We start from the raw sequence: 20,913 nt of genomic DNA, 5'->3' as shown, positions 1-20,913 counted from the left end.
CAAATGCTGTGAAACCAAATATTTTCCACTTATGATTACAGCCCATAATGGCATTTCCTAAAGGATTTTACTGTGCTGCTGACACAGACCAGAAGTGAATAGGATAGTCCCAGGAAAGCCTGATGTCCATGGGCTGCTGGAAATTATTTATACTAAATGGTTCTGAAGAATACTGAATAGCCTGTTCTCCTTCTGCAGAAACTAGGCAGGAGCTCACCTCCGGCATGACTTGGCTACCTCTCTTCGTCTTGCTGTGCCCCTCCACACGCAGCTCAGAGAAACAGAAGAGTATTCAGGCAAAAAATTCTGACAAACTTAGTCACAGACTTACATTTAAGGATGTGTGGGATTAATTATATAGGAAAGGTTATACATCAGGAGTCGGAGGTCTGGGGTTTTACGGTGAGAAGAAAATCACAGAAAATCAGAAAACTTGTTTTCATTACAGTGGCGAAGCATAGCGTGTAATCATCATTTTTACTGCACTTCATCAGTGCCAAGAAGGTTGACACTAGCACCCCTCTTGCAGCTTCTGTTTCAAGAAGCTGGGCATAGGGCTGCCAGGCAAACTCACCCCTGCCATTTAAACTCACCCAGCACCATTACTGCCGCTCCTTCTACACCTCCAACAACATCGCTTCTTTTCTGCCAAAGGTGCTCTTTTGCTTTATGAGAAGTTTAAGAAAGCTGTGTACAGAGACTAAACTCCCACTCCAAGTTCACTTCTGAAACTGTTTATTTCTATAGATCAGACATTTTAAGCATGTTGTTTGCTGCTTAAAACAGTTTTACTTCAAACACTTCCAGCTATATAAGTGTTATCTCTGTGCCAGTATTTCTTCCTAGAGGTAGATGTAAGCACGAGGACTAACATCAGATCTTCTCTGACGTTAGAGAAATTTGACTCCAAACCCAACTGCCTGACTAAAATCTATTCTAGCAAGAATATAAACCAGAGTACAATTCCAGATTATAATCCAGTAAACTAGGTATTTGGACTTGTACCTCAGATTACCTTTTGCACTTCAGTCTCATCCCTTAAAATCAGTGAACAATTGTATTTGCTGAATATAAGGTAGTCACAGTGGATGGCGACTGAAGACACGTAACAGGGTATACTAAAAAAAATCTTTGGTCTGGATTGATTTGACAGTTCATGGTCCTCAGAGTGGGGGAGTGGTAACCTCTGAAAAGATTAGGGAACTAAAACATTCAGGCTAGAAAGCATTACTCCTCTGCTCTATCGTGTACAATAATATCACAGAAGGGGCAAGTACAAATAAATTCAAAGATATGGAATTGGTGTTAGTAGTGCTAATTCCTCAGCCACAAGAGAAACAGTGTCACGGAAGGCAAGGGAAGAAATGCTGTGAGAACTTTAAAATGCACTGAATTTCAGGGGGTGTAATGCAGGTATCCAACCACCCAGTATCATCAGCAGGGCTGCACTTAACTGCTTGACCGTTCTTAAAGAAAACTACTTTTGCATTACAAAGTCAGAGCTATGTTTAATTACTTGTAAAGTTACACCGAATTTTGAAAGGAAGAAACTCTCAGAGTGTACCAAGAAGCCAAGTAATTATCCTGCATTAATCTTTGGTTGCCCCCATTCCTTAAGATGACTTGAATTTGTAAGCTGTGTGAGCTCTGAAGTCTATGTAACCACTGGGTCAAGCCACGGGGATTGCAGAGAGTTTTCATTCTGAGGCTGAAAGCAAATGCACAAAAAAATAATGATGATTCTGAAGAACATTCAGGTTTCCAGCTGTTGACACCAACAGAGCTTATAAAGCAGCAAAAAGACAGCTGCTTCCATCAAAAAACATCAATTTGAGATCTGATGCTAGATCCCACTTATCTTAATTATAACCTTTCATTAACCGTCTAAAGGGAAAACCAATTTTAATATAGTATCTCTTGGCAGAAGACCTAATTGAAGAGTAAATTGAGGAAAAAATTCAGACTCACAATGCAGTTAATAGTCATAATGAAAAGCTTCTTCCCTCAGCTGTCCTCTCGTTATAATAGGTCACAAAGTTTTAAAATTACATTATCTTCAATGATCGGTCATTTTTTGCAATGTAAATAGCAATTGTTGTTCCAAACTGAAAATTAAAATGTAGGGTTTGGTGACAGAAGACGTTTCTTATATTAGGACATATCATAGATAATAATATTACCTCTTAACAGGGTTTTTAACATTTTTATTGTCACGTCTTCTTAGATGTTTGAGGAATATGGCAATTTAAACCTCTTGGACAACCCTTGCCCTGTTGTGAATCCACTGAAAGGAACCTGCTCCCAGTGCTCTCCACGTGGGAGGGTTTCCTCTCTCATGCACGTTGAAGGGTGTTTTGCAAGGGAGCTGGACTTGGGTATGAAACTCCCCAAAAGAGCAAATATCTAAGTCTGAGGGTCTGAATTAGATCTGCCTGTAATGAATAAAAAGAGGATAAACAAAAAAAGCATTGTGTAAAACAAGTAGCTACATGGTATAAGTCGTACGGCCATACAGACACAGCATCTTTCTGTTTGCACCACTGTGAATCAGGAGTGATTCCAGTGACTGAACTTAGTAGATTTAGTTCAGTGTCATAAAACAAGCCATCATCCTCATGTCTAAGTGTCTGTTGTTTAAAGCACTGTCTGTCTGTAACTAAAGAGTAAAGGGAGCAGTGCACATTCTGTATTCATTGTTCCAGGAAATTTGTGGTTTTCATTTTCTGGAAATATGTTTGTCAACAAACTTCCTATTACAAATCCGAATATTACCCGTATTAGAACCAGGAGCTTCAAACAGCTGCTGTCAGAATTCATTTTATAAATTGGTCTGGAAGAGAAGTATAAAGACACCTGATCAGCAATCCTATCTAATAAAACTGCTTCGAAGAGCAGAGTTTTGCATGAGCCCGCCTTGATCATGGTGAGAGCAAATAGAAACTGTTCTGAATTTGAACAAATTAGAAACAATCCCATCAGGGCACAGAGATAAGGTAATATACAGATATGAATTGCAGCAATAAAAGATAAAGTGGAAAATGAGATAAGATTGTCTTTCTTAACAACTCAACTAACTTAATCCAAGAAGAATAACTTAAAAAATTCAAAGTGGTGAATGCAGCTTATTATGTTCTTGGGTTCCCCTTCCAGAACAGACTGTAGATATAGAGGAAAATTCATCAGCTCTCCCTAACTTCTCCACCTGTATTGAAGATAAATTACACTTCCACACATGGGTACATAAACAGCTACACAAAAGAGCTCCACACCTGAAGCTCTTTTCTAAGGGTGGAAAGATTCCCGTTTCATCCCACCTTTGATCACGGAGAATGTTCAGACAGAATCAATCAGATTCGCCTTCAATGGAGAGAAATTAAATGAATGTAGTAGCAAGACTCTTTAAAACACCTTTAAAAACCGCTATACACACAATGGGGAGAAACTGCCACTTTCCGTGTTGTGCCCGTGTTTGAAAGCCGCCACAGATCATTGCAGCTGGACACTGTCAGAAAGGCAGTAGCAGATTAAATGTTGTCCTGTGCAAGAGCAGAGCTTCTGAAATTATAATACCATCAAAATCACCTCTGAGGATGACAGTTTGGCAGCTGTATAAGGACAGCAGTCATGTTAGACCCAGGGCTAACGCTACATCCCTGTTTCTATCACTTTCACCGATGAAAAATCCTTCCCATTAAAAAAAAAATAATTATGAGACTAGATTAAAGGGGATCATTTAACAAAGGCAGTGAATGACCCAGCATTTTAAATTTGCTGCAAACATTCTTTTTTCCACCTCTCATTTTAGGTCTTTCTCTTCTTTGGCTATTGAGCATTTGGTCTTCAGGCTAAGAAGTAAAAGGGAGGACAGCAGAACCAGATATAGGGAAAAAATGACAGCATGAGAAAGGCCAGCATAAAAGGGAATTTCTGAGAAACTCAGATGATAAGTAGATTTGGTGGAAGGTTCTTGCACTCAAGAGAGCTGGATGATTTTGTCCTCTGACCAAGGTCAGGTGGCTCTTCTAAGGTCAGACGACTTCTCCTTAAAGCATCAAACAAAACATTGGTAGATGCAAGTTCTCTTCTAAACTTACCACAGTTGTAAATATTTTCTAGTGGAGACTTATTCATTCAAATGAAAAATTGTGGTGATTATGTTTAACATCACCAAAAGTAGAGAGCACTTCAGGTAATAGCTTCCAGGGAGGGCAAATAAAACACTGGGAATAAAGCCATCTTTTTAATCTTGTAAATATTTATTATCATCGCATGAACAATGCAGAATTCTGGTGTGCAATGTTAATAGGACCCATTATAGTTCACCTGAGCCCCAAATTTCCTCCTGTTAAAGCAAAACGGATTTTTTTTGTTCTTATTATTTTCTTAAAGTACATTGTACTCTATTATATGGTAAGATGTGTATGGATTCCAAATGAACTTTCATCTGCTTCTAACAGTGAATAAAAAAACTTCTGAAAGTCAGAAAAATAATGTGATTAAATAATTCCTATCTCAGGACTGCTAGTGAACCTAGGGCCTAATTTAGTGTCTCCAAAGTTGCTGCAAAAAAACCCCTTCGATTTTTTTAGGTTTTGATATCTCTTAGCAGCAAAGAGAGCTGGGAAAAGAGCTGTGTTCTGAAACACTTGGAGTTAGCTCTGACGTATAGTAGGTTTGGCAAATATAAATTAAAGACATCACATTTTCCTTCACAGGTATACAGTCTCTAAAATATAAAGTGCTGTCATGGTTTAACCCCAGCTGGCAACTAAGCCCCCCCAGCCGCTCACTCACTCCCCCCTGGTGGGATGGGGGAGAGATTCAGAAGAGTAAAAGTGAGGAAACTCGAGGGTTGAGATAAAGACAGTTTAATAGGGAAAGCAAAAGCCGCGCACGCAAGCAAAGCAAAGCAAGGAATTCCTTCACTCCTTCCCATGGGCAGGCAGGTGTTCAGCCATCTCCAGGACAGCAGGGCTCCATCACGCCTAACGGTGACTTGGGAAGACAAACGGCATCGCTCTGAACATTGTCCCCTTCCTCCTTCTTCCCCCAGCTTTCTATGCTGAGCATGATGCCATGTGGTGTGGGATGTCCCTTTGGGCAGTTGGGGTCAGCTGTCCGAGCCATGTCCCCTCCCAGCTCCTTGTGCCCCCCCAGCCCACTCGCTGGTGGGGTGGGGTGAGGAGCAGCAAAGGCCTTGACTCTGTGTCAGCACTGCTCAGCAATAACGAAAACATCCCTGGGTTATCAACACTGTTTCCAGCACAAATCCAAACGATAGCCCCATACTAGCCAGCATGAAGAAAATTAACGCCATCCCAGCCAAAACCAGCACAAGTGCACAGATACCTGATCTGAGGCACGCGAGTTAACAAATCGTCCCTCAACCAAGATGACATTAGTAGTTAATAAATGCACTGATTTTGTGTGAATGGTCAGCTTTGCCTCTATCCCATCCAGCCAGATCGAGACAACTTGGCAAATCTGAAAACTAGCCAGTGAAGGAAGATTAGAAAAAAGGAGGACTTTTATCCTCCCTAATTCTTTTGACCATGCAGTAGCATCTCTACTGTGCTAAAGGACCTCCAGGGCCTAAGACTTACAGATAGGTATAAAGTGGTTGGGGAATCACAGAGCTCTGACATTCCCTAGGATATTCTTAAATTACTTCTCCAGCTCCAAGAGGACAATCTGTAGCAAATGCTGCTTCTCTACCTTCCACTCCTAATGGCTTCCTAAGGGAGCCATTTTAGTCTTTAAGAAGAGTTTAAAGTCTTCTGAAGCCCGGAGAAAGACCCCCACAGACATCAGTACATTCTGTATCAGCACTTCCTTTGGACAGTGGAAGTCCTTTTCTAATGGGAATGTAAGAAAAGCGTGAGTAATTGAGATCATCAGCAGAGATGGTTATAACAATGGGATAAGAGCAAGAGGTACTTGATAACTCTTACATGGACTGGAGGGTGAGTCAGTAGCACCAGGATGTGTAGGTGGGATCCAAAGCCAGCCAAAGCATTGTGTGCACCTGAGTACCAGTCTCTCATGCCTCACCTTCCTGTTCCAGTCTATAAAGAAATAGTTAGCGAGCTTTTAAAAGTATGGCCCCCAACACACATGATAAAATCAAAATAGATATTTTCTTTCTAAGTTTCTCACATAGTTAAACGGTGAAGTTGCCTATTATGAAAGAAATTGGGGCCTTCCTACCATTTAGAAAATTGCTTAAATTTGATACTTTACTTCTGATATTGTGCCAAGGAGCATAAAGCCAGCATGAATGGCTGAGGCAATTGAGAAATCCTGAACAGGAGGAGAAGCTCTGTCTCTTTCCAAAAAGCTTACAGTCGCAGCTTGCTGGGAAAAGCTGTGAAACGTGCTAACTGGCTTTGTCGCTACCGTGATTATGCAAAGTAGATGATAGTAATAGCGCTGCCCTGCCATCACTTACAATGGCATCTGCTCTCTTTCAATTTTATGTAATTTTCATTGAATTTAGGCCCGTCAGGTTGCCCTGCCATAGGCTTCATGTGAAAATGAGATCCTTATTCTAAGCAACTGATGCAGTTGAAGAAATGGGAAGTGTTAAGGCTGCTATCCATTATGTAAAGGGAGGAAGATTATTCCAAAAATGCAGAGATAAAATCTATTTAAATGTGCAAGTTTTCAGTTACTTCCATTCCAGAAAAAATTGAGGCTATTCTAACTAAGAGGTCTGTATATCACAGCTGGCCTCAGAATACTCTAACATATGTGTTCAGATGGGAATTATGATATACACGTAAAATTGCTTACAGACCCGACCCAGCAAAGAATGCCTTCTGACAGGAATCTGGGTTGGAGTTTGGAGTGAACGCTCACTTCTGCTAGCTTGAAATAGCAACTTCGGGGCAGAGGCTACTGAGCGAAATAACTAATGGATAAAGCAAGACCAGTAATTTAAAGATGGACAGTGACCTTAGCAAAGTAGTAGAGCACATTGGCCAAGTCAGCCTGTATCAAGCCACTATAAATTCCTCCAACACCAGAGTTTAATTATGTAGTGCTCCTAGTAGGAAACAGTGCAGCAGGTGGTAATTAGAATTTTGGAGTGCAGTAGAGAACTGCTGATCCAGTGGGCAGGTTTATCTAACTAAGTCTCTCATGAAGGTAACATACATAATTTGCCAAACTTCTTAAGCAATAGTTCATTGGCATCATTGACTTTTACATCAACTTATATCATCTCTGTACAGTTTAAAAAATCACTGAGTTATGGTATACAAGGAGCAATGCACTGAAATAAAGTTGTGCCTGCTGAATCAGAAAACAAACAGTGGCTCAGTGTATCAGCCCATAACAAAAAGAATTGCACATATTACCTTGGTAGTATTGTTAGCTGTATCTGTTCCTTTTACAGGAACAGATTTATATATATTTATATATATTTATATTTTTATATAGTCATGTCAGTCACGACAGTGTTGTCTACAGCCTTTCTTTAAACCTGTTTATTTATTGGAGGTTTTTTTTCCTCCTGAGATGCCCTAGGCATGCACATGGTGAAAACTGACATTTTGTTGGCTATGAAGATGGAAACACTTCCATGCTTCAGATCTAATCCAAATACTTTAAATTACTGATATAGTTACTTCGGCATTTTTGTGCTGTTTTAGAAGGAATAACTGGCTTTGAAATATGTGGTGTAAATTGCAACCAAAAAAGTAAGAGTCGCAGGCCTGAAATATAGTAACCAACTGTCTCCTGTCTCTTCTTACAGGTGTCTCCTAAACTGCCAAATAAATAGAAACAAGAATACAGTCTATGTGAAATTCCACCTTCACTGAAATCAATGGATTTTTTTCCCCTTTCATTAACACTTAAGCATAAGACAACTATTTTTTTTTTTTTAAGTTGCTCTGTTTTAGGATTATTAAAGATAGTGGTGGATTCACTGAAAACAGTGAAGGACAAAACTCAGAGACTTTAGGCAACACCACTCGAAGTTGCTCCTGATCCAGGACAGTACCATCGGTCTGGTTGAAGGCAAACTCCAACCCATGCTAAGAGCATCTCCTACCAATAGAACTGCAAATATACTGATGATTTCTGAGAATCCAATTTCTTCTCCATGTGATGGACTTCACTCCATGCCCAGCAAGGAATTTGGCTCAACAGATAAAGCTCCATCATCAGATATGTTGGTTTATCAAACATTCCCTACTGTGAGTAATTACATTCTTTGTACATGAGGATAAACCCTGAATTATACAGTGCTGGTTTGGTTCTGTAAATCAAACGCAGGCTTGAAATTTTGGAATCGAAACTGAAGTGTTTGTAAAACAAAACAGGAGACAGGACAGGCCTGTTTTCCGTGACTAATGAGGAAAAAAGATCCTGTTACTAGCACTTTGTGGACTCTCTTGTTTCAGAGACATGCTGAATCTAGAGACATATTTCTACACATCAGACAAGTTCAGGCGTTCTTTGACAAGTTACTTGGCTTACTCCTGGATGGTGCTACTGACTTATCATCATCGCAAGCCAAATTTCAAACTATCCTGTTGTTTCCACAGCTTTCTGTAACAGCAGCACTGCCTGGCTGGCTGCAGCCGCAGTTTGTTCCTAACACATGACTCTTTGCCAATGCACAGGATCCATACTAGGAAGCAATCTTAAACATCACCCAGACGTTACAGCCTAACGGATGATGCTGAAGGGCACCTGTGAATACTCTCAGGTAGTTAAAGTTGAAATGCAAAAAAAAGGGCCCTAATATAATCTCCCGATTATATTAGGGCCCTTTTGGGGCCCTATATTATATATGACAGAACTCATATAGTTCTGTCAAGGTTTGTATGTGCTTAAAGGAGTAGACATTCTTTATGAAAATCTGCTGCCACCCTCCGCCACAGTGAAAGGCTGAGTGTGGTTGTCATTTTAATGTCAGCTAGTCGGGTTTAGTGCTTGTCTGCTTTCCTTCTGAAGATCCTTTGTGTTTGTGCTGACTTTTTTATTTTAGAGAGTAGTATTTTTGTTTTGAAAAATGAATTTTAAAAAATATCCCCAGAGAAGAAAATGATGATCTGAACAATCCCGATCACAACACTGAAGCTGTTAAGGAAGGGAATCCCTTCTAGATTTATGCTGACCAGCTGGGCTAGTGTGAGTTTAGTCTGGCAGGCACTTGAGGCACTATCAATAAAAATCACCTTCAGTAAAACATGCTATGGTCTTCCGATGTTGGCTTGGGATAGCCAGGCATTCATGAACTGATTCTTGTGCTCACCTTGAACTGGTTCATTCTAAATTCACCGGTTCTTCTTTATGCTTCTCTGTAAGCCTGGGATATGATGGATTTCTTAAGCTGAAAAATCAGTAAGATGGCTGTTCCTTCCCCAATCCCCACTCTGCACTGGGGTATTTTGAACCGTAACAGCAGCAGTAATGAACACCTCTGTGCATGCTTAGAGATGATTATTTGCACTGTTTTCAATCTATTTTTCTGAGGCTTGCCATCTGATGCCCATCTATTATGTAGCCTCTCTCCGCTGGGAGAATGAGCACAACCGATCACAAGGGAAAAGTTCAGTTCAAGAACATATGTCTCAGCAAACAGAAGGTATCCTCTGTCTGACAGCTGCTTCCCTCTTCTTTGCTCCTTCATCTCTCTCCCCCGCCCCTTATTTTGAATTAAATTCTATATTTTTGCCCCTGTAAGAAGCCATGCAGGCCAGATCTGAGAGTGAACATCCCCTTCAATGTTCTTGTTTAAAATAATCAAACCCATCTTTTTGCTAAGAACTTGGGTAACTGGAAGAAAGCTGGGAGGTATCTCCTTGCCAACCGGTGGAAGAGGCAACGCTGCTCTAAAGGGCTGTGTGATAGAATCTAACAACAAATAGGTTTCTCTTTTTGGTTCTTCCTCCTTGACAGGTTTAACGGGGAGAAAAGCACATTTATATCAAACTATCTTCATTGATTTATTAAAAGAAAGATGTGCAAAATTATCAAGCTCCAACTTTGGGACAATTCCCTATGCAGCCCTGTTAAGCAAAACTTCCTACAGATTTCACACTGAAAGAACGGATTTTGAAAGTACAGGTAAAGCTTACAAATCAGATCAGAACTCCTCCTTTCAGGAGGTTCTCATCAGTCAGAAAGGATATTATATTTGGAAATACTAAAATACGTCAAGGTACTGAGATTACTTATCTTGTAGGAGGATTTATGGACATGAGAGTAATTTGGTGCAGTACTATGTATGTACTTCTGCATGTAAAACCTACGTATACAATGAAAATGTCGTAATACAGTAGCTAATTACCCAGTCTGCCAAAAATTAAACCCAGCTATGGCTAGCGACACACACTCAGCATCAGATGGCAGTGACTGCTGACACATCCATCAGCTTTAGCAGCTCCCTGTCCATGAGCTCCAGCAAACTGCAGTACTTCTCTCTTAACTTCTATAGAGTAAAGCTGGTAATGCTCTCCAGGGGTCTCAGGAGGTTTCAGTCACCTATGTAAGAAAAATTCTTTTACATTGTATATCAAAGACGTACTAAAAACCCCAAGCAAAGGTTAAGTGACTGGTTTTCATGCAAAAGTATGCAGATGATATTCTTTTACAAACGTGCATGTGGCATATGAAAAATTATCTAGGATTCAGAATGAAGTTTTTAACTTTGTTAAGGGCACTAACACATGGTGTTCTAAAATAATGACAGAAATAGTTGTAGACATATTGCTCATCCCAGAAATGCAATGCTTCTAGAGAGAATGCCAAATGCTGGGCATGTTTCTCGGTTGTTGCAATGTCTTATGAAATATCAGATCGTCTCTCCGGGGGGACGTGACCAGATCCAGCAAAGGGCTGAGCACCCTTAGTTGAAATAATAGGCAGCCAGGTTTCTAAGGCTGAAAGCAGCCTAAAGAGCCGGAAGAAAAAGAGAGGAACTAAATTGTGCATGTCTTAAATTGCCAATATCTGCTGAAAACCAAAAGTAAGATTTAAACTTGAACAAGAAGAGGGTAACTTTTTCAGAATCTGAAAAATGTGTTCAATGAGGGGGAAAAAAAATCTGAAATTTAAAGAGAGAAAAAATTAACTCTGGTCCAAATCCAGGTAGAGGCTGTATGTGGCATTATTATAGGCTCCCATGTGTTTCCTAGAGGCATTGGAAGAGACAAGGAAATTTAGACACAGGGAAATGTAATTATTTGTGATTGAAACAAAATAGCAGACAGTTTATGCATATACTCTTCCTGTTGAATTAACATTATTCTACTGAATTAAGTTATTTTCATATGCTATTGTACTTTCAGAGGTAGCCATATGTTTTTTCACATTCTGTTTCACATGCTAGTTTTTTTAGTCATCAGAACTTAATGACATAAAAATTGCTATCTGAGTTGACACAGTTATTCCCCCTTGATGATAGTCTTTAAGTAGAAGCATAATGTGACAGATGAGAGCACTGAAGCTCAGTGTTTCACACAGACTTAAAAATAATTAAAAAAAATCATTCCTGCAAAACTTTGAAAACTATTCTACAGGGGAACAATTTTTCTACTCTGTAATTTATTTGCTTTTCTTTCTTCCTTCATTTTTCTACGCCTAGAAACATGTCTATGAAAACAGGAATTTAGTTGTTCAGGAGCTCATTTACTCCTGCTGTGCAGTCATCACAGGAAATCATAACCCTCTTTTTCGGTAGCAGCTTAAGACTAGGTAGCAGCACAGATCAAACAAACATTGGAAGATTAAACAGGTTGGAGAGCCATACCAGATTTAGGGCTGGATTTAACTGGAAAAGCATGCAGAGTTGTATTTGAGATTGGCAAAATCTTGTTGATAGATAATTTTGGCTCAAAGTGAGGAAAGAAGCGTGAAGCCTGAGCTGTGTAAAGGCAGGATCAGCGCAACCAGGACATGGGTACGGAGGTGACAGTAGGCAGAAGAAATATTTCTGGAGATTCCCATAGTCTTGATGCAGAAAAGTCATTCCAGCAAGATCTCTGTCATTCTGAATGGAGCTCTCACAGAAACAGTTATTCCTGGAAAATTTCACAGCATCTAAACCAGATGGGAGTGAGAGACTCCTTTCCATTTTGAGAGGCTAGCTTGAACCCCGCTGGAAGCGAGGATTAGTATCCAGGCACCCATATCCAGAATCCGCACCACCAAACTTCCCAAGGCTTCACACACAAAGTTTTGCGTTTAGCCCATTTCAAATGTTTACTTAATGTTAGATTAATCTGTTTTGGGTATAAGCCTTACATCAAGCCCCAAAGAATGATACAAGTTAATTCTTTGGGTATCAAAGGTACAAAAGGTTTTCCATTTCAGAAAATAGTATCTTTCCCTTCCTGCTTTTTATTATTTGGATAATTTGCATGAAAATAATGTCTCTTTGCTTGTGAGGTTTTGCTGCCACTGCTTTATTATTCACTCAGAACAGTCATTCTTTGCATATGATGTCATTGTTATTTGCTATTGAAATAATTTTAATGTCACAAAAAGGATTAAGATTTCAAGCGAGGAGTGAGCAATAGGAAAACCTGATCACCTAAGCAACAGAAGTCCTGTTTCATGCCTGTGTCTAATAATACCTAACAAGGCAAAAAAACCTGTCACTGAGGGAATGATACGTTCTCTTTCTTCCCAAACAAAATGTTTTCTTACGCCTTAAATGATGGGCAAAACTGGTGGATTCTGCGTTTTTCAAGCATGCCAGGCGTAGTTATTTGTTAAGCATGAATGTCAGGTTGATATAAAACGATCCTGTTGTGACAAGGACGAGTGGTTCGGGGGGGTTTTGCAGCGCTGGGGACCTTTCCCCAGCGCTATCTTCCACCTTGGCAGCTCCTTGTGCCGGAGGCCGGGCCGGGAGGGCGAGCGCCGGGGCGACCCACGCTTCCCAGCCCCTGGTGATCTCCAATGTACAACATTGGCCTACGGAGGCCTTGTGGGATGGCGGCGTTGCGCTGCCTCCATGACCGGCCCAAGAAACTCTAAACCTTGACAACGGTCGATGAGAAACTTCCCGGAGGCACCCTGCGGCCTCGCCCCGTGCCTGAGGGGACGGGCTCCGTGCCCAGCTCACGCCTCCGGCGCTACGAGGGCGGTGCGTCCCAGCCCTGAGGTAAACCCCGCCGAAATCTCCGCCGGCTCCGGGAAAGAGGCCGCGAAGGGCCTTTCCCCGCCGCCCCGCCCCGCCCCGCCTCGCCCCGCCCGAGGAGCGGCCCGCGGCCCGCCATCCCCTCCTCCCGGCCGGCAGGAGCCGCTGCGGGCGGCGGCGGCGGCGGCGGGGGGGCGGCAGGCGGCGCGGCGATGGGCGAGGCGGAGGGCGGCTCGGCGGGCGCTGTGGAGAAGCCGCCGCTGCCCGCGGCCGGGCCGGGGGCCGCCGCGGCGGTCGCTGCCGCCGTTGCAGCCGCCGCGGCCGCAGCGGCCGCCGCCCCGGAGCCCGGCGTGCCGGCGGAGGAGGCGGTGGTGGTGTGGAGCCCTGAAGTGGAGGTTTGCCTCTTCCACGCCATGCTGGGCCACAAGCCCGTAGGTGAGAGCAGGCCGCGCCCGAGCCGCGGCCTCGAGTAGCGGCGCTGGCCGGGGAGGAGAACCAGGCGCTGGGCCCGGAGCGACAAGGTCGCGGAGTGGGGGAGCCCCGGGAGGGCTGGCCGCCCCGCCGCGCTGCGGTGCTGCCCCTAGCGGCCTCCCGGGCCCGCTCCCGCCGCGGCAGCCGGCCGAGGGCCCCGGGGCTGCTCCCGAGCGTGGCGGGGCCTGTGGGGACGGAGGCGCCGAGCCCTCCCGGCCTCCTCAGCCGCCCATCCTGGGGGCACAGAGCCAGCCCTCCTTGCTCTCCTCTGCCTTCGCCTTTCCTGACTTGCTGCCTTCTACTGTCCTTCGGTTGTTTTTCACGCTGCCTCTCTAAAAGCTCTGGCTGCGGCCACATGTCAGCGTTACCCAGTTGGGGCACCCTCAGCCCCCCTCCAGAGCAGCACCTGTAATGTAGGGTGAAATATCAGCCAGGCAGGGCTGCCCAGGTTGCCATGTGTCTCTCCCATACTGTATGATTTCCCTGTACCGACAGGATGGTTTTTTAATTGTGTCGTGTAAGTAAAACTGTTAGTAGTGTTAATTGCACTGAGTTCTTCCCCCAGGTGTGAATCGCCATTTCCACATGATTTGTATCCGAGATAAATTCAGTCAGAATATTGGACGGCAGATTTCTTCCAAAGTGATTTGGGACCATCTGAGCACCATGTATGATATGCAAGCTCTTGTGAGTATAAACGGTTGATGCAGCCACATTCTTATTTCTTATAGTTCAGGAGTTTTGATACGCCAAAATCACTGGGCCTGTCATACCTTTCATGTTACTAAGAATTGTGTGTCATTCCGATGAGTTGATGGGGTTTTCCCTGTATAAAAGTACATTAGGTGGGAGACAATAAAACCTGCAGTGGTTTGTGGTGTTTTGGTTTTTTTTCCCATGCTGTGTTCTGATTTTGCTTATTGAAGTTGCCTGAATGCTGATCCAGCAAATGTTTACATAGGTACTTAAGTGTCAAATAAGGAGGTTATAGTGTGTTGATGTAAGAATTTGACATATTTGGGGTCCAGAAATGATCTTAAATGATCATGAGTCACGATCTCGGGTATCTTGACCTTAGTAATCAGTTTGAGATTGGGAGCCTCCTGATTCTCTAATGTCTGAAGTGTCTTGTTAAGAAATATTTAGGTGCTAACTGCATGTAAAATACAACTTGAGAGTGCACTTCTAAATCCAAATTAAAGTTTTTACCATGGTCATTCATAGAGATCTTTCTTTTCTTTTAAGCACGAATCTGAGATTCTTCCATTTCCTAATATAGAGAAGAATTTTGCTCTTCCTGACGAAATGATTCAAGAAGTGAGAGAAGGTAAGATGTGATAGCAGTCTCTTGTGCTTGGTTGCTCTAATCTCATCTCAGAACGGGTAGTTTAACAAAACTCGCCCCAAAAAAGAACGTAACATGTCAATCCAAGGCCATTCTTTCAGACTGGTGTGTGAGGCGTATTGGGAAAAGGAAGTGTTAAACAGATACAAGTTTGTCTCATGAATTTTTAATCAGCTGACTGAAGGAAGCTGTCAGGGAAAGGACCACACTGGTTGTGCTGTTCATATTCTCATTATCAGCCTGTGTCATTGACCACTGCAGGAGACAGCCTAGTGGGAGAGATAGACCTTCGGTCAGATTTCACACAGTATTTATCATCTTCTTAAAAATAATGCAGATGGGATGCTAATATAGCACAAACAGGTTCTATTTACCATAGAATCACAGAATGCTTTGGGTTCGAAGGGACCTTTACAGGTCATCAGTCCAACCCCCCTGCAAGAGCAGGGACATCTTTAACTAGATCAGGTTGCTCAGAGCCCCATCCAACCTGACCTTGAATGTTTCCAGGGATGGGGCCTCCGGCACCTCTCTGGGCAACCTGTGCCAGTGCCTCACCACCCTCATTGTAAAATGTAAAATTTATGCCATTTCGATTCAACTTTTCCTTCTGGGTATATGCAAAAGATCCGTGTGCTTGAGTGATACTAGTTTGCAGAGTGAAAGGCAAAATGTGATTCGTTGCAAGGTGATTAGTAGTTTATTGTGGGTTTTTTGCACTTTGTTGAGACAGCTGTAATATTACATCAGACCATAATTTTTGCTAAAATAGATGATCTGCACACTTCAATGTGTTAATTTTGTAGCAAGATCATTTTTTAAAGAGTAGGAGCTATAGAGCTGATGAAAATAACATTTTCTGCATTTCATTTGTATATAATAATATTTCTGTGATAAAATTTTCTGTACCAATGATGACATAAGGCAGTTAAATAGCAATTCAGCTAATGTTTAAAAGTGTGCACCAGGAATATACTTACTGAATAGCTGCAGCTTCAATAGCTGGAGAAACTTGCTTTTTGGCCATAGACTTGTACCTTATGCCTGTATAACCATCTCATTTTTAGGCTATTACTATTTTTAATATGGTTCCCATGTCTTATTTTTAAAAGCATTACTGGTTTTTAATGTCCAATGATAGATTTTTCATGATTTTTTTTTTCCTGTAGTTGCGTTAAAATTGATTGAAAACAAAACCAATAAGAAATGTTTAGAGGCGTTTGTATAGATTCATGGCGGTTTCATTGCACTGTGAAATCATCTCTGTGTTTTTGCCTTCTGGGGTTCAACTATCTAGTTCTACCAAATCTCTCTCACTCATGATAAGCCCATCTGTATTGTCTAATCTAATAGAAATATGCAGCAGTTTGACAGAAATGTTAAGTTGAGCAGTGAGAGCTGGATTCTCAAAGTTTAGCTATATGTGTGTTACTCAGAACCAAGGTAGGAGCTTATCCAAGGTAGGAGCTACTTAGGAGCTACACCTTGTAGGAGCTACAAGGTAGGAGTTACTTATCCAAGGTAGGAGCTAGGAAGTTCAAGCATCTGCCAAAGGAGTTCTTGGAATATTTTAAACTACAGTCGAATGCTTCTCAATTTCTAGGTACACTAAACTCTACACTAAAAATTCAGTACAAAAGCATACTATAGCTAAGACATTGTGATATGTTTTGTCTGTTTAGCGTTCCACTTTCTTCTTGTTAATAATTTCAGTGGAACTTGTTGACCTGAGACATCATCTTGTTCAGGGCTTTACATGATGCTCGTAGTATGCCTGGACTGTTAGCTATGTTTCTCTGTCACAGTGCTGAGGAACTAAATTACGGCTGAATGTTGCACTGAATATTTGTTAGCATTATGCACGTATGCTGAGGCTGCTAATCCAGAAAAAATACATACGGTTCTTTAAAACTAACCAAAACTAACCAAACTAACCATCATCTAACCATTGCCTAACAATCCTTTCTGTAGGAAAAGTAATGATAGAAGAAGAAGTGAAAGAGGAAATAAAAGAAGAGATGGAAACGCATGCAGGTCCAGAAGAAGGTAAATTTGTAACTCTCTACTGTGTAATACGAGATTAAAAAACAACTGTAACTCTGAGAAGTTAATGTTAAAGTGTAAATCCCAAATACAGTGTACGTTGTCATTTGTGTTCAGACGTAGCATATGCTCATGCCAAGGACTAGAGTAATTTAAGAACGCAGAGTAAGCAGTTGCCAATATCTGGTACTTTGAAAAATTTCTCCTTCGCTCCTAATTCATATGTGCAAAGTTGTATAGCTTTGGAGTTTTTTGTTTTTATTATGTACTTGACAAAACCCTGGGAGTCTGAACTAATCTAAGGATCTCTGAAAGAAAGCTGAGTCCAGTTTTAGTGAACCTAAATATTCTGTGTTAGGATCGTTGTAGCCATGGGGAAAAACAGGGCCTATAAATCAAAAAAGATTGTGAGATTGTACGCTTAAATGGGAAGGCAGGCAGAGTGGGTTTTTTAATTTTATTTTATTTGCATTATCTTGCTTCTTTTAAATATAAGGCTTATTTTCCTAACACTTTGCTGTAGAACAAAGTCAAATGTGAACAGTAGAGATCCTGCTATTTACCTTAACAGACCAAGCCAACTGTTAACTATATAATTTCATAATATTTATATCACATAAATGTTTTAAGATTGAGTGTAATAAAAGATCTAAAAATGTATTTTAAAAATATATTAAATTTCACATTTTGGGTGTTCAGTTTTAAAATCTATCTATAATACCAAATGTAATGACCATTGCTGATTATAAATTTCATAGATTGGTCCTATGTTCTGTAAGTGTTCCTATTAAGTATTTTAATTTTAAGTGCTGTTTAATTCTACTTAATGAATTTCATTTTTAGCCTGTCAAAATACATGCCTGTCTTTAAAGCAAATAATAAAAGCAAGATGTGCCTTTCTTACAGAAGATTTTTCCTTTAAAAGTGAAAGTAATACTTAAATGGTGATTAAATATGCTGAGAATTGATTGCTTTGAAAAGTTTTATGTAATATAAAGAAATTTGCTATCACTTCTTGTTTGCCTATGTGTATGACTCTGATCTGGAATCATTACTTTGATCCTATTTCAGTTTTTGCACCCTCTGGAAGTTTAGGAAAAACAACTGAAAAGCCAAGCAGCAAAGAGAAAGAGAAAACTTCATCAGATTCTGGGTCCAAGGAAGGATCTGATAAGAGGAAGCGCAACAGAGTCACTGAAAAGGTCTTAAACGCAAACAGTAATCCTTCCAGTCCAAGTGCTGCAAAACGACGCAGAACATAAAGCAAGCTGTGAAAGAGAGAAGTAATAAACTCTGGAACGTGAGGAGGGAACAGTAAAAACCAGTAGCAGGATAGTCGCTACATAAACTTTTTGAGAAAGGAAAAGATATCTGAGCCAGGTATTTGAAGAATCTGCACGTTGGCTTTATACATGCAGGACTTTGTCTTTCCTGCTGTGTTTCCTAGTCAGCACTGAGTAGCTGAGCGGTGGCTGTCTTCTCAGGGCGCTGGGGGAGAAAGCTGGCAGCGTTAAGAGTTTATGCCTATATAACAATTCCAGCGGTTGCATTTCAAACAAGTAACGCACTCCGTGTCAGCATAGTTCATGAAACAAGTGCTCAGCGGAACACAAGAGCCTCAGTTCATGAAAAGCAGAGGTTATTTCTATAAATTTGGGGTCGTCTTTTCTGCTTTTGCTTTTTTGCCTTCTTTGAACGTTACAGACCCTCTGTGGGTAATGTTGTTTGGCCATTTTACTTACTGCAAACGTAGCGTTTGTATCAAATGTCTGAATTCGTTGGTTCACTAAAACAAATTCTTTTAAATACAGGTAACTACTAAGTTGAAGTATTCTTTCACTCTGTTTGCTGGAGGAACCTTTACTTCTTTGACCCTTAGTGATGTAACATTTTTCAATCTTTATAAGTTTATATACCGTAAGTGAAGTGAAAATGATAATGCCCCTAGAATAATAATTAATAAGTATCCTAAATAAAATATCCAGTGATGTCACATGGTTTTGTAAGGGATCGGCTGAGCTGTACATGAACCCGGAGATGTTGCTTCATCCATTTGTACTATAGTAGTATATAACAGTGGGGTTTGTACTTTATTATTTATTTTTTTAAAGCAGTTTTAGTAGATGTTAATGGAATCGGTATTCCAAAATGTTAATTTTGTTCTACAACTTAATCTTCCTGACGTTGTAATGCTTATCTTTTATATGCTAGAATATTAAGATTTGATAGAAGTTACTATTTTTGTGTTGTGAAAAGATGGACCGCAATCGACAAACACATGTGAAATGGTGAATGAAGTAGGCTGAAATGTTATCGACTTTCTTTCACCATATTAACTATCAGTTAATAATAAGAAGAATTACTTCTTAATCTATCAGTATTGCCTTCAAGGTGAGGAACTAGGAATCTACTAGTTTTTGCTTTTATTCTAGGTACATAGCCAAGTTCTTGTCTGCCTTATTTGCTTCATTTGTTTTATACCACGAATAAATTTGACTTGTCTTTATTTTACTAAATGGTAATTGTCACATAACTTGATTAAAATTTGACCCAACTTATTTTGAAAGTTGTTTAGGTATCTTGTGTCTTCAGTGAAATGGGTCAGAAGTGCCTACCTGCTGGCTTGTTTTTTTTCCTAACTTTGTCTGGATCGTAGGAACTACTACCCTGCTATTTCTGTAAGTTATTTGATGAGAAATCCTGGCCTGCGGAAGTCAATAGACAGGTTGCTGTAAGTTTCTGAGCTGGAGGATTTCCTCTGTTCTAACTAGCATAACGCAATTGTGAAGTACTGAGTTGAGAAGATGAAGTTTTTCTTGCAGTCTTTCGGAAGCTCACCTGTTCACCCTCCATGTGCACTGGTGAGCTCCAGAAGGTCACAACTCTGCTTTTTACAGTGTGATGCAAGCTCACTGGTTTAGGAATAGTGGGGCATAACCAAATTCCGAACCAGAAGGTATGAAATGCCATGAATTTAGTGCTGTGCTCCAAGCGATGAGCCTTACCAAAGATAACCTGCCTGCTGGAGAGCTCCGTGGAGTTCTAGCTTGTGGGAGAGATGCTACAGGGGCCTCAGAGGTTTTCTGGGTGGGTAGAAATCGAACTTTTCTCACCTTATGTGAGGAAGCTCCTGGTTTTAATTTTGACATTTAAGAAAAATGCTCAGATGAATTTATTTGTTGGTACTATCCAGTTGCAGAAGTTGTAATCATATGTCACTTACAGATCTGTCATCCAAGTGCTGAAAGGTGAATGCCTCTGTTAATTCTTACGGAAACAACAAAAACTTAAAGTGCTGTTTACTTTGCTGTGATCTATGTAGATCTCAGCCATAAAGTGCAGATTTTGTAACTTTCAAGTCTGTCCGCCTTGTGGGTAAACCCTTTTCATCCGAGGGATTCTAGTCTAAGTTTTTTTGCTATACCAATGAAATGCTTTTTATAGCTTAAAGTAGAAATGTGTCAACATTAACGTGTACTGGTGCAGTCTCTCAACACCATCCCTGAAGCAGGGAAAATCCATTTGGGATTTCATGGTCAATCCAGCAGCACAGATTCTTTAGGAATTTGTTGGTTGCGAAGTTAGGCATTTGGACAATGTCAGTGCTTTAGGTAACCCGAGTGCTGCACTCTCTTCCTCCCTTCCCTTTCACCGAGTCCTGGCTGCTTGGGAAGATTGTTCTTTTATTCATTTTCCTGTAAGAGGAATATTACCTCGTTCTGTGGAAGGGGTATGTTTTTGCCGTGTGAAGAAGTTCAATACACACGTCCTTTGCTCTGGAGGAAAGAGGAAAGCTCCCGTGGCTCCGGTACCCTGTTTCCAACAGCAATCGGTTTGCGTGGCCTGGGGGGAGAGGGTGCGTAGCCTGCTCGGGACGCCTTGCTGTTGCCCAGCGCCGGGGTGGATGGAAAAGAGCAGAATTACGTTTCCTCCTTTTCCTCCTCAGGTGGACACG

At 41.2% G+C, this 20,913-nt stretch overlaps 1 protein-coding gene across 1 annotated transcript; it reads left to right on the top strand.

Moving 5' to 3' along the window:
• Window positions 1–13,130: 13,130 nt before the first annotated feature.
• MRGBP (MRG domain binding protein) lies at window positions 13,131–19,532 on the top strand. Its single transcript, XM_072879340.1, has 5 exons — window positions 13,131–13,534; window positions 14,136–14,257; window positions 14,816–14,897; window positions 16,887–16,961; window positions 18,030–19,532. Exons 1-5 carry the CDS (start codon window positions 13,312–13,314, stop codon window positions 18,218–18,220), a joined length of 693 nt encoding a protein of 230 aa, XP_072735441.1. The 5' UTR covers window positions 13,131–13,311; the 3' UTR covers window positions 18,221–19,532.
• Window positions 19,533–20,913: the final 1,381 nt, after the last annotated feature.

The sequence above is a fragment of the Ciconia boyciana genome, chromosome 14, assembly GCF_034638445.1.
Source record: "Ciconia boyciana chromosome 14, ASM3463844v1, whole genome shotgun sequence".
In the NCBI taxonomy this organism is placed as follows: domain Eukaryota; kingdom Metazoa; phylum Chordata; class Aves; order Ciconiiformes; family Ciconiidae; genus Ciconia; species Ciconia boyciana.
Note: the sequence above shows the minus strand (reverse complement) of the source record. Positions and strands in the feature narration are given on the sequence as shown.

Coding starts and splice junctions, on each gene's coding strand:
- MRGBP (XM_072879340.1), top strand. CDS start 13,312: ATGGGCGAGGCGGAGGGCGGCTCGGCGGGCGCTGTGGAGAAGCCGCCG. Junction 14,898..16,886: donor GATTCAAGAAGTGAGAGAAG/GTAAGATGTGAT, acceptor TCCTTTCTGTAG/GAAAAGTAATGATAGAAGAA. Junction 16,962..18,029: donor GCATGCAGGTCCAGAAGAAG/GTAAATTTGTAA, acceptor ATCCTATTTCAG/TTTTTGCACCCTCTGGAAGT.